This window comes from Rhinolophus sinicus, linkage group LG10 (assembly GCF_036562045.2).
Source record: "Rhinolophus sinicus isolate RSC01 linkage group LG10, ASM3656204v1, whole genome shotgun sequence".
NCBI classification, from domain to species: Eukaryota; Metazoa; Chordata; class Mammalia; order Chiroptera; family Rhinolophidae; genus Rhinolophus; species Rhinolophus sinicus.
Window position 1 is genome coordinate 74,978,572 of NC_133759.1, and position 14,722 is coordinate 74,993,293.

The 14,722-nt window shown below is 36.1% G+C and overlaps 1 protein-coding gene across 2 annotated transcripts in view; it reads right to left on the bottom strand.

Annotated features, from left to right (window-relative positions):
- Nucleotides 1-14,722, bottom strand: part of FNIP1 (folliculin interacting protein 1) — a 117,106-nt gene that overhangs the window by 22,317 nt on the left and 80,067 nt on the right. For both annotated transcript variants that reach the window (XM_019756042.2, XM_019756043.2), the window contains 5 exons: nt 14,202-14,287; nt 9,656-9,802; nt 8,350-8,519; nt 3,693-5,109; nt 2,571-2,739 (listed from right to left, as the gene is read on the bottom strand). In XM_019756042.2, the coding sequence (XP_019611601.1) occupies nt 2,571-2,739; nt 3,693-5,109; nt 8,350-8,519; nt 9,656-9,802; nt 14,202-14,287 (1,989 nt within the window). The remainder of the gene's footprint in view (nt 1-2,570; nt 2,740-3,692; nt 5,110-8,349; nt 8,520-9,655; nt 9,803-14,201; nt 14,288-14,722) is intronic.

The window sequence follows — 14,722 nt, forward strand, 5'->3', positions numbered from 1 at the left end:
CCTCACGTATTTATGTTTTTAGGCGTTGTACTACACTTACATACTTGCCTTATTTTCTCCATTACTAAGTAAATAACTTGAGGTCAGAAACTATTTATTTTTCATCTACACATATATATCCTTTGGAAAACTAGCACTATGTTTAGAACACAGTATGTCAGTAAATATTTGATTCACATTAAAAGGTTCAACAAAATAGCTTTTAAATATAAAGAACATGAGTTTAATAAGTTATCCTTATAAGCTTTGTTTTTGTCTGGATTTGCCATAATTTCCCTACTATACAATAAAACACCAAAATTTACAACTTTAGGTACTTTTCTACAGACAGAGGGTTTAAACTTTCTGGGCTAACAATTAAGCGACAGGTTGCTCACTGAGCCGTATTTTCTCACCCATGATTTCCTAGTTGGATTTCTCCATTTCCTTTTTAACGTTTTGTTTTTCTGGTGTGTTTTTTTTTGGGGGGGGACGGGGTGTATGGGGGAGTTTTGTTAAAACAAAAAAATTATTAAAGTGACACAGAGAATTGAAGGGAGAAACAGAAAATTCAGTAACAGCTGGAGACTTCAATATTCTACCTCAGTAACTGAAGGAACAACTAGATAGAAAATCAGCAAGGACCTGGCATCTATAGAACACTCTGCCCTACAGCAGCCAGCTACGTTTTTTCAAGCGCACACGGAACAGTCTCTAGGACAGAACATATGCTGGGCCATAAAAAGTCTCAATAAATTTAAAAGGACTGAAATCAGATAAAGTGTGTTGTCTAATCACAATGGAACTAATTTAGAAATCAACAATAAAAGGACATTTAAGAATTCTACAAATATTTAGAAATTAAATATCACACTGCTAAATAACCCTTGGGTCAAGGAAATGGCAAGAGAAGTTAGAAAATACTTTGAAGTAAATGAAAATGAAAACAAAATGTATGAGACTCAGTAAAAACGGAGCTTAGAGGAAAATTCAGAGCTTTAAATGCCTATATTAGAAAAGAAAAATATATTTCAAATAAATAACCTAAGATGCCATCTTAAGAAACTATAAAAAGAGCAAACTACACTGAAAGCAAGCAGAAGAAAAGAAATAATAAAATTAGGATAGAAAACAATGAAATACAAGACAGATAATAGAGAAAAATCAACGAAAAGAAAAGTTGTTTCCTTAAAAAGATGAACAAAATTGACAAACCTTCAGCTAGAATAGGAATCAGCAAACTTTTTCGGTAAACAGCCAGAGAAAACATTTTTGGCTTTAGGGGCTACAAGATCACTGTCTCAATGACTCAACTCTGCTGCTGAAGCAGGAAAAGAGTCATACAGTTTACGTCATACACTCAGGAAGAAAATGAAAATCAGAATAGATCTGTAAGAAGAAATTGAATTAGCAATTTAAAATATTCTCATTAAAAAAAGCCTAGACCCAGATGGCTTCACTGGTGAATTCTATCAAACATTTGGAGAAAAAATAATACCAACATTCCAGAATATCCTGAGAGACAGAGGAGGGAATACTTCTCAACTCATTCTATCAGGCCAGTATTATTCTGATACTACAGCTAGACGAAGACATCACAAGAAAACTACAGACTAATAATACCTCTCATGAATATAGACTCCAAAAATCTACAAGAAAATATTAGTAAATCAAATCCAGCATATAAAATGTAGTATATACCATGACCAAGAGAGACCGTCGCCCCTGGAATACAAAGGGTTGGTCTAAAAATCAATCTATGTAATCTATCACATTAACTGTTTAAAGAAGAAATACATGATCGTTTCAATAGACAATGAAATAGTATTTGACAAAATCTCACACCCATTCAAGATTTAAAGGTGGCGGGGGAGTAAAAGGGAGAAGGGGGTGAGACAAACAAAACTCAAAAAACTGGAAGAGAAGGGAACCCTGTCCACCTGAGAAAGGGCATCTGTAAGAATCCTACAGCTAACATCATACTAAATAATGAAAGACTCAATGTTTTCTCTCTGAGATCAGGAGCAAGACAAGGGTGTTCACTCTCAGCACTTCTATGGAACACTGTACTGAGGTTCCAGCCTGTACAACCAGGAAAGAAAAAGAAACAAAAGGCGTCCAGACTGAAAAGGAAGATGTTAAACTATTCGTTGATGGCATGAGCCTGCATGTAAAAAATCCTAAAGAATCCACACAAAAAACTACAACTAATAAAAGAATTCAGCAAGGTGTCAGGATACAAGATCAATAAACCAATTGTACTTCTACAGACTAGGAATGAATAATCTGAAAATAAAATTAAAAAAATAATTCCATTCACATTTAGGCCTTTGCAATTTTATTGATATTATAAATAATCTAGTGAGGGACGTCTATAAATACATACAGTACTTTCCTTATTTTAGATTTCCATTTGGACAGATTTCTGGAACTCTCTACTTGCTTTCATGGTGACAGGTACAAACACGCAGGTATTATATAAAGTAATTGATTCAGAGAAAAATGATTGGGTTACACAATGAAGTGTTCTGGGTTCTACTGGTTAACAGAGTTCATTCTAAATAAATTCAAGAGCAGTGAAGGTCACTCACCTGCACAGCGTGAGACAAATCTGACACCAGACACTGACGGAGCCTCTCATCACTCCCAATTCCTTGAAGAACAAAGTCAGGAACATAAGACGAGCAGTATCCACCCAACAAGGACCTCCCAAAATTGGCAATGTTGGGCTGAACAGCACTCACTTCAATTAACTTTGACCTAGAAGAAAGGTCCCAAAAGAAGGCGTACCTAATTAGTAATAAACATATTGTACCAATAGAAAGAATTTTGTACTCTACTAGTCCATATTAAATGCCATCATTTTCTACAAAATATACTCAGATTACAATCATTCTTAAATAAAAACTGGCTTAAGTGCTCAATCAGACCACAAAATACTCCCTCCTATCTAGAGAAGAGGGTCTGGTGAACAATTACGTAAGGAGGTGAGCATATCTCTTTCATAATAGACTTTAAGAGCATAACTTTTTCATAATAGACTTGAGAATACTGTCCATTGTGTATGTAACACAGTCTTAATACAATCCAATTACGAAGACCACATCCAAAACAAAGTAGTTAAATATCTCACAAACCCAAAGCTTGGTTTCTAACATTTCTCAAGTAAGATTTTTCGTGTATACTTGACCCAGAACGTACAGTCCCTGTTTTCCTCTTAATCTTGGCGAAATTGATTTGTAACAGCCATTTCCTACCTTCTCAGTGATTATCTCTCCCTAGTTGCCAGGCTCAGCATAGGTCCTTTTGGGGGCATAATTCACTCCTAAATGGCTTGAAAATTCCTAAGGAGTAAGAAATCTCCTACCGTGTTTCCCCGAAAATAAGACCTAACCCGACAATCAGCTCTAAAGCGTCCTTTGGTGCAAAAATTAATATGAGACCGGGTCTTATTTTCAAGGAAAATAAGATCTTACTTTTGGGGAAACAGGGTACATACCAACATACCTTTTCTCTACTGCCTTCTGTGTTATCTACAGAGCTTAGCCATTAATCCTTCCTATAAGTATCAGCACATGATAATAAAAGAGAATCTGTCCAGGATAATGATCTCTTCTTTTATATTAGCTCCTACCAACCTTCAGAGATCAGCTAAATAAAAGAATGGTACATATTTACGTAAGGCCTGTTATAGGTTGAAACTTCCTACTTACCCAGGGAAAGGTATCTCATCTTCTTCTGCCCAATCTCCTTGCTCTCCTCCGTAATAAGTGCTTACTTGTCTAGTCAAATCATGACCTGTATCTTCACTTTCACTATCCCCAAGAGCACTATCTGAACTTTCATTTCTTGGAATGTCCCATTCAGTTCCTACAGCAATTTTTTTCTCTGAACTGTCTTTATCCCCATGGGGGACAAGAATGGACAGTGTATCTCTTTGGTCCTGCTGAGGATAGCAGGTTTTACATGAATCTTTGTGAACTGTTTCTACACATTTACAAAATTCAATGTCCTGTTTGCTATTTTTTGTACACAATCTTTTTGAAAATTCTAACATACAGCAGTGTTCTTTACTGTCTGTACTTGTTTTTACTGGAATATCATCAATAGTCCTGGTTTCAATTGAATCATCATTAAAATATTCATCAAATAAGCTCATGCTTTCTGGGTCTGAGTGATTCCAACAGGGAAGTTCACAGGGCTCTCCAGACACCATGTTCACTGTATCAGACTCTCCAGATTGGTCCTTAGTTGTCTGTTTAGTTTCTTGATGCTGATCAATAGCCCCTCTTTCTTCTTTCAGTGGTTTGGTGTGATGCCTGGTAATCTGATCCACCACAGCCTGACTTCGGAGTTCAGTATCTGAGTCAGGTGACATAGAATCCCCAATCAAGAAGGTAACCTTTGCCTGGGCTGTCTCACAAGAAAATGCAGCAGTCACAAGCTTATCTGGAGGTTTTTTTTCCACAACAATTCCCGTGGATCTCAACACTTTGCCTGTGTGACTACCCGAATCGAGCAATTCCTCACGCTGCCATGTTTCTTCTGCTGGCTCCATGCCTGACTTTGACAATTCACATGTGTCTGCTGGAGCAGATCCTGCACAAACAACGGTCTCTAACTTGGTGTCAAGGCAAGTTCTTAATTTATCTCTGTACTGTTTAACATCAACAGCATTTTCTTCTTGGCAGTCAGAAGAAGTCATTGGGCACTCATCTGAAATTTCTAGCCGCTCCTTAGAGCTGTTTTGAATATCTTCGCTCTCTTGTCGCAACACATTCTCTGTATTTTGCTCAAGGAGTGGACGACTGCAATATTTACAGTTACAATTAGGAGTCCTTGTTTCTTCTGACTCTTTAAAGAGCAGACTGCTTTTGTTTCTATGCACTGTGATAAGCACATACTCAGATTCTTCTATTTCACCTTTCTCTAATGTGGTAGTAATTACTGTGCCTGGCATAACGATGGCTTCATCTTCTCCGTTTTCTAAAAGATGGGTTTCTTGAAGTTCAGAGCATCTGATGAAATAAGTAAGAAAATAAAGCAGCCTCTGGACCATGTCTTGTCGTTTGCCAACCACCACAGTCCTTGCTAACCGTACAGGAGAGCCAATAGCGCCATACAAGTCCCCTGCAATGGAGAAATGAGTTAATGACACATCCTCTAGTCATGCAGCTAAGCAGGTTATTTTCAATGATCAGAAACCTACTCTTATTGTATGAGGGTTCAGGTTTTATTCTTAGTTCCTTAATAGGAGAGTAGGATGAGAATGGTCTAAACCAAAGAGAAAGGTGAATGGAGGGGTTTCCTAGCTTCCTCCTTAAGTAGCTTCTGTGGTTTTGAATCCTCAAGCAAAAAGTCAGTTGCAAAAGTCACATTTACCAAGAACATTCTCTACGCCAGGCCCCAAGCAGAGCACTCCACCTGGGGAGAAGTACTACCTGAAGTACAATGTGCACAAAGATTACGTAGATACATCCAATGCAGAGAAGAGAAAGCACAGTATCTGCTGGGGGGCGAGGAGAGAGAGGGAGCAGCTCTGGAGCACTCACATCACACACTTAACCTTCCTTGATTTAAATCATAACCCTTACTTTTGCTGCTCTACCCAGGACCCCACAGCTCCCATGGTTTTAAAAGTCCATTTCCCCTTCCATTCCCTCAAGGGTTGGGTACTCAGGATAGACCGGAATGAGCAGGAAGAGTGAGACCTATCCTAAAAGAGCAACTTGTTTAGCCACGTGGTTCATTTTCACTTGTGTATCCATACCAGACTTTAACAGCCATTACATTAAAAGGGGGGAAGAGTTATCAATGTCATTTCTATATTTATGCTATACCTCAAATTAAACCAACAAAGAAACAAATGTGCCAAAACACTTTAAAATGGAGAATGTACAATTTCATTAATTTAAATGTAATTCAATTTTGCAAGTTGTCAGTATATACATTTAAAAACCTCTATTTAAATGTTGTAAAGATTTTGTAGGGTATCCGATGGACACTTGTCCCATTAGGGAGACCACCTCAGGGAAGATGTAGATGCCTGATCACTGCACCGTACACCTGAAGCTGAAGAATAATGAAACCCAACTACAATTTATATATATATATATATATATACACACACACACACACACACACACACACACACACACACACACACACATATATACATAGTTACAAGAAGCAGAGTACAGCATTAGGAATAGAGACAGTGAAAATATAAACTAATAAAAATAATGAAAATAATAAAATAAAAACCTCTATTTGTACTTTACAAAATGCTCACACTTTTTCAAAGAACAAATAAATAGGTCTCAAATAAATATATGCTACAGACAGTATTAGGATAAATTCTCTCCTCTGGCTAACACTCTGGCCCTAATACCATCATGTCGCTGTTCAAAACTATTCCCAAGTTTCCACTAATTATCAAATAAATTGAAACTGCTGCGGCATGGCACGTGAGTCTTTCATGACTAGTTCCACTTTACTTCTCCAGGTTTGCTTTTTACCCCTTTTCATCTTTATTCACCCCAAGTCCCACTTAAAGTGGACCACTGACTATGCTCAGCACTTTGAACACCCAGATCCCTTCACTCGAGCCATATACTTTCCCTTCCCTCTGTATCTCTACCACTGCAAAGCTTCCCACCCAAGCATCATCCCTTGGGCAAAAGTTGAACTCCCACTGAACTTTTCATTTCTCTTATAGTTCCTCTTGGAATTTTCATTATTGCTCTCATATGTACTACCTACAGTATAATACTGTCAACTTCCTGAGGGCAAGGAGTAGATATCATCATCTTTACACCCTCCAATGCTCTTTGTACAGAGCTTTAGCTATATCATGTACTCAATAAAAGATTATAGAATTAAAAATAGATTTGAAATGCCCAAAAAAATACTACCGAATTACTTGATTTGAAAAAAGGAAATTTATTGTCTATACAATGGAATACTACTCAGCATTTTAAAAAATGAACTATTAATACATACAACATAGGTGAATCTCAAAATAATTATGTTAAATGAAAGAAGTCAGACAAAATAAAGCATGACTGCATGATTCCATTTATACAAAACTCTAGAAAATGCAAACTAATCCATAGTGAGAGAAAGCAGACCAGTGGCTGCCTGGGTATGGGGGGCAAGTGAACAGGGAGAGTGGGGGAACAACAGGAGGGAGAAATTACAGAACGGAAAACTTTTGGAAGTGATGGATATGTTCATCATCTTGATTTTGGTGATGGTTTAAGAGGCATATATATTTTGACGTATGTATCAAAATTTACAAAACTATATACTTGATATATGTTTGTTGTGTATCAACATTCCATAATTCAAGTAGAAAATACGAAAGGAGGGGTGGAGGGAAACAGGGAGGGAAACAGGGAGGGAAAGAGGAAAGGAGTGGAGGAAGAAAGAGAGAGGGTGGAAGGGAAGGAAGGAGAAAGGGAGGGAGAGAGGTTGGCTACATGGATTAATAAGCCGCATGACACTCTGCCTAGTAGCTCACTCACCAGCACAACCTAAGGGAAGTTTCTACCATGTCACCAAAACGTTCTCATCTGATTTCTCCCCATCACTTAACAGCAATAGAGTAAGGGTAGGAGTAACAGCAGCTAACATTTACCAAGCACTGTCCTAATCACTTAACATGCATTATCTCATTTAATTTTCACAGCTTTATGAAGTATGTACTACTATTATCTGCACTTTACAACTAAGTAAACTGAGATTCAAACGTGATCTGCCTGATTCTACAGCCTGTGCTTTCAAGCACCTGCTACATTGCCTACCTAACAACTGTCTATCATTAACTATCGCCTCTCTCCTCTGGTAACCATTAATTCATTGGGGCCAAGCACGAAGGGAAACATTTTTCAAAATTACTCAACAAACAAATGAAAGTGGAACAACACAAACCTCAATGACCAGTTAATCAGATTTATTCTAGCTATCACATGTGACTGTATTGATTCATTCTTTATAAACAAAGTATCTAACACAAACCCCTGTGGACCCTGAAGTTACTATTAAGTTGGTGCAAAAGTAATTGCAGTTTTTGCAATTATTTTTAACCTTTAAACTGCAATTATTTTTGCACCAACCTAATAGTAAACAGCCATCATCCTGCCTCTGTTGTTTCAGGTGCAGTTCTCTATCTATAAGGAATAATATCAGGCACAAGATGGGGATAAGACAACTTAGCAGGCATGGAAAGACAAGCAAAGAACAGGTGCTTTAGAATAGAGGAGGAAAAACAGCCTTTTCTTTATTTTTGTTTTTGTTATAAAATAACTCCAGACAGCTACACAAAAGTCTTAAGTATGATGCATAACATAGTGACTTCAGACTACATACCCAGTTGTGCCCAAAGTGGGTTATATGGATGAGTCTTTGCCAACATGTCCACACTCTGAGAGGAATGTTTTTCTAAAAATATTTTTATAGGTGGTTGTCCATTTGGCATGACTGTTGGAACCCAGGCAAGATGATTGGTCAGAACTGCAGTAATGAGTGCTGGCAAGAATCTGAAAAACAAAATGCATCCTATCAGGTTCCAACTTGCCTTCATGACACCGTAGGTACAAAACAATGACAAAATAAACAAAGACAGCACACATTCTCATGTGGCCAAACAACATAAAAAAGGAGAGGAGAGAAGGAAGGAAGGCGTATCACTTGGATGAAAATGAAAGTCAATTAATTTTTTGGTTGTATAAAAGTTAAAGAAAATCCTTAAATTGGGGCGGCCAGATGGCGCAGTTGGTTAGAGCCCGAGCTCTTAACAACAAGGTTGCCGGTTCAATTCCCACATGGGATGGTGGGCTGTGCCCCCTGAAACTGAAACTAAAGACTGAAAACGGCAACTGGACTTGGAGCTGAGCTGCGCCCTCTACAATTAGACTGACAATGGACAATGACTTGGGAGCTGATCGGCCCTGGAGAAACACACTGTTCCCCAATATTCCCCAATAAAAAAAATTAAAAAAAAAAAGTTTATTAAAAAAAAAATCCTTAAAGATAGCATTCACAAGAAGCTATTGCTAATCAAAATTATAAAACGAAAATGTAGTTTTACTTGAAAAATTATGGATTCTTTTCAGCGTTTAATGTACACAATTTATTAACAAATCAACCAGGAAATCTACACATTTCCAAATTACTGAATGGGAAAATAAAGGAAAGTATTAAGCAAACTTTGTTTACCATCAAAGAGAATAAAAACATCTGTATGACTCATCTGAATTCTAGGAATTTGATGAACGCTTAGAAGGGAACAATATGATAAATTATAACATTAAAAATGTATTACTGGAATGTTGGCACTTCCTTATGATTTTCTACTTCTTTTCTACAGAATTAAACTGCAAAAGTGGATATAATTCACAAAAAATGGGAAGCCTCAAAGAGTTCTATGTCAGAAATTTTAATTTAACACAAAGATATTTTTACTGTTTCTCATTCATAAAGTTCTGTGGCCTTCTTCCACACCCTATATTTTAATTACGTTTTAGAACTGTTTTGATTATTAATAATATGAAATAATTCCAAAGATAATGGTTAATTCTTTCACTTTTGTAACTGAGTTTGATCACAATTTGAAATCTAGTTATAGCAAATAATAGCTAAGATAGACATACAGATAGATAAGAGTAACCCATACTGATTTTTTGAAGCATTTTCCATTAGAAAAGTGAATTCCTTCATGAAACGATGGCAAAGCTGGTTCTTTTCTGGAATCCCCGACATCATTGTAAGCCAGACAGGCTCTCCAATTCGTGGCATTGTGTAAAGATTACAAATTGTTGTCCTAAAAAGAAGGACACACATTATGAAATTCATAGTTCTCAGAGTCACATACTCTTAAAATAAAATTATCTTGCCTGCTTGGGCCACACACCTAGATTATTAAAGCTTTTGAGAGAAGACAATGAATCAAGTCATTTTCTTTGTCATCAGCATAGTACCACGGGTAATATTCTGTACATTAACTCAAAATATGTTGGTTCTGGCTCTGCACCCAATCACTGTGTGCTCTTGGGTAAATTATTTTCTTAATTTAAGCATCAGTTTCCTCCACACGTAAAATGAAAGGAAAGGACTAGGTAATTTCTAAAGCCCCTTCCAACTCTATGTTCTGAAGGTATATGCTGTACTTAGATATACTGTAAATAATCAACAACACAGAAAAGAAAAATATTCTAAATGGAGTAATAGCTTATCCATATAAGCACTCCAAATACTACTTTCTCAGCATCCTTTTGTTGCCTATGCTGAGACTCTTTCTGAAGGATGATGAGGACATGATAGATGGTATGCTATATTTTTGACTCTCTTTCAACGTTCTAGAGTTTTCCTTGACTCAACACAAGAGAGGTTTATTGTACAATTATGATAGTACTCTTCTAGCTATTTCATTTCAGGCAATAGCTGGTCTCGTGACTTGCACTCTCTTCTGAAGGCTTCAAGAATATCTTTAAGATGTCAATTCATTTCTTTTACATTAATATCTATTTAGCAAAGTCCTATACACCCTCACTAGACTAACCAACTCCTGTAAAGTTGGGTCTTCAGAAACTAGTCAATCTCTATTCTAGCTCCACAAGTGCTAATACCTACACTTCAGTATAATTCTCTAACACCTAGAATCCAAAAATGAAAAATAATTCTCTTGTTTGTACAAGTTTCAGTGACTATTGACCAAATATGAACATGATATATTACAATGGATAGAAGTGAATATACGGGTCACATTAATGAGTTCTTTGTGGGCCATAAAATCATAGCTGAGAACTTAAAAATAAATAAATGGAAAAGAATTAAAGGTTTTTTTACAGAGAAAAATACGACTAGAATATAAACAAGGGATATTTGAAAATGCTTATTTTTAATGCCTATTAAGGATACCCAGATAGAAAGGAAAACTGAGCACAAATGTTTATCCCCTTTCAGTTCTGATGCCCCAACTGAACACCACTTAAGGATATAAAAACAGATAAATTACTACAACAGATAGGATGGGAGAGGAACCTTAGTGAAAATTAAAATTATAGATACAATAAAATTCTAGAAGACAAAACAGACAAGAATGTTAACTGAAGTAGTACAGTAGAGGAAGATATGGGCTACAGTGTTCATAGTGGGGGGTGGCGGGGGGGCATATTCATAGAGGGGCTAATTTGTCCACTGAAGCAAGAAGGGGCTCAGGACTCAGAAGGAGAGAGAAGATCAATCTAGGAGTTTCAGTTTCTAACAAATAGAATTCAAGAGAGACGAAATAGAGGAAAATAAATTATCAAAGAAAGTAGAATATTTACTAGAGCTGAAAAGACAAGAAGTATTAGCACTATACTGAGAGGCTAAAGGTCTGAAGAGCAGTTATAAACTCATGGCAAAAAATAAATACGCTCTAAAACTGATAAATCAAGAAACAGCTGCATTAAGTACACTGTTTAATAATATGGAGGTAAATAACAAAAGAAATAATTAAGAGTTAAAAGAGAATGTTCTTGGCAAGTAAGAATGGGGATGGGAGAGGTAAGACAGACTTCATTTTTCATTATTAGACCTTTCAGTATATTTTTTTGTTTCTTAGCCATGTAGATGTATTTTTCATCTAAAAAAACACTGTATAAATGGCTGAGCTGATCAATTCATTTCCCATGAGTTTCTTCGGCATATTAGTGTCTATTACAAACTATGTGTCACGGGCCAGGACCAGATCACTAACATTAGTAGAGTGGTCCATGAGGACATCAGCTTTAGTGTTTTGGTGTTTAAGAATATGTACTATGATCTCAGCATATCAAGTGCAAAGAAGGCAAAAAAATTAATTATGCAGTAGTGCTTCCCACTATATACAACTCTATGCTGTCATTAACGATCTAGAAGTAAAGTTGCTTTCTTCCCCACTAATGATTATGCCCTACCCTTCAGCGGTACAAAGAGCGAGTATTGTCAGTCATCTGACCTTTTGTTTCTCCTAGAGAATGAAAGACTCCTTCAGTTTTAAGGGAACTGTGGACACAATTTAGTTTTCTTTGATATGCAGGAAGTCTAGGTAAAAATCCAAGGACCTCACCTTTGCCAGGAAAAAATGCTAATTAAAACATACTTCCTGCTTCTCTAAGTTTCAAGGCATCTGTATACATATGAATCATTTCCTTCCTCTTCTCAACTACCCAAAATTCATTAATCATCTGGTCTCAAATAGTCACATACTTTTAAAATTATCTAACAGCTAATTTTTAATAACCATTTAATTTTAATATTAAGTATGACAGTCTTATTTGTAGTAATGTTCTATAAAGTTGATATGAACGAATGTTCACTGAATCACTGTTCCTAGGGGAAATACAGGGTTTAGATTCCTGTGAGCCTCTGGTCACAACATTTCGTCAAATCATCAATACATAATCTCATTTTATGTGGGTTTCTGTAATATTCAATATACTTTTGATTAACACTGAATTCACAACGAATAGCACTTGACTCACTTCTAAACGAAGTTTACCTAACACATGTATTTTTCTCTGTAAGGTACATCACAGCCTTCTTGCACTTAGGAACACTGGACAACATTTCAGCTCTATGCTTGAGGGTCATTTTTCATAGCAAAATCACTAACAAAAAGCAAGAAATGCTAAAAAGAAAAAAAAAGAAAGGAAAAAAGAAAAGAAAGTGGCACTAAACAGATGTCAAAAGGACACTTGTTTACAGAATGAGAGCTGAAACGAGAAGGCAGAGCATTCTCTCATTCAATCTCATCTGGGAATGTGTATGTAAGGCCACTCAATTTTTTCACTGCTCTGTGTATGTCCACAAATGATTGCAAACGCACTTGAGTATATTTCGGGGTTATAAATTTTACCAAGTAAGTGAGTTCACAAATACAGAATCTGTAAATAATGAGGATCTACTGTACGTATTTTTAGTACTTCTACAGATAGACCTCTTAATAAAAATTGAGTTTATTATTTCTAAGATATTGTAAAAATGCTTAACTGAACTGACTTACACAGCCTTTCAGATATGCACTGGTTGAAATGAAATAAACTAATACAAAAGAAAAGGTACACAATCATGACATACATTTTCAATAATTTGATAACTCACACGTTGTAAATTCTAGGCAATCTTAAAATCCTAAGGCTAGGCCATTCATCCTATTCTATTACCAAAGCAAGTAACTCCTAGGTATTTAATTCAATTTTTAAAAAATACAAACATCATTTATAATTTAAGAGCAAGATCAGTATTCTACTAGGAATGAATCCTCTGACAATATTTACTATTCTGGTCATCTCAGCTGGATCTATAATGACAATGTTTCCTCAGAGCTCAAACAGGGACTCTTGGCCTTCTGCCACAGAGCATGTGATTGCAGAAAAGAAGCTGTAATCCAATAACGTAAGTAATAGTTCCAAGTGCAGGGGTGAGGGTTCATTACCTTGTAATACTGCATAATGTAAAACTCAAAATAATACTGCAGGATTCTTTTAGGTAAATAAGCAAAATGTCTAAACTATTTCTCCAGTGTACATAAAAGAGGAAAGACTGAGAAGATGAGAGGATAAAGCAGACCTAACATAAATCTCTTAGAGGAAGACAAGTATCAGTCATTTAGTGTGATTCCCAATGTTAAGTTCACATGCAATAAGTTTGCTTGCCATAATTAGAGCACAGTTACAGCAGTTGTTGGAGCTTCAGGCACAAGCTTTGTTGTGCCACAAAACGCTGGCAGAAGAAAAACTATTTGCTTTGCCATTTCTAGAGAAATGATCAAGCAACAGTTATTTGGAACATCAAGTTCATATTCCCTCCAGCCATGTGTCCTTGTATTGCATGTATCCAAGAACATCTGATTACTATCACTGGTTAAATAACATCTAACTAATCCCTACATCTAGGAGCCCAAAAGGGGACAAAGTATATTTCTGCTGGAACAAGGGTCTCTTCTGGTCATATTTGCTTGTCTAATGGTCCAGTAATAAATATCATACCACTGATGGCTCCCACATATGCCTGAATCCCAAGCACATTTGATATTTAATAACACAGGAGCCAATGGCCTACTGAATTATACCCTCATTTGATCATGAGACAAAGAAATTTAAAAAGTTGATCAGAATAAGGTAAATAAAATAAATAAATCTTCCTGTGTACACTGCAAAACAACAATATATTATGAAAAGCTGGAGAATATGTACCTGAATTCATTTAGGGCATCAACTATGCGATTATAAGCCAAACTCCTCTGACTGGCATCAGCAGATCTCCGGCTCATTTTCATAGCCTTTAAAGCAATCAAATAGTTAATTCTTACACTCATCACAGGCGAAATATGAAAAAAAAAAAAAGTGAAAGACAAAGCCATATATTTCCACAACATTCTACCACCGTTCTTATCTAGAAAGATATAAAGAAGACACACATATTTACAGTGGCTTTCTTTTATGTACCTTAGGTCATTAATGATTATAATGAAATTCAAATTTTTCAAGTGTTAAATCTCTTATTGTAAAACTGTCAAACCACAGAATGTCAACACACAAAGAAAATGATGTTGACAGTTTCTGGGTTACATAAACTACTTTTCTTCCCAAATAGAACACAACGATAAGTCACTAAGAATAGCTCATGGTTTCCTCTAATATTTCACAAATAATGGTTCTGTTAAGAAAACATTTTTTTTAAGATCTGAAATATAAAGATTCTACTGAAAGATATC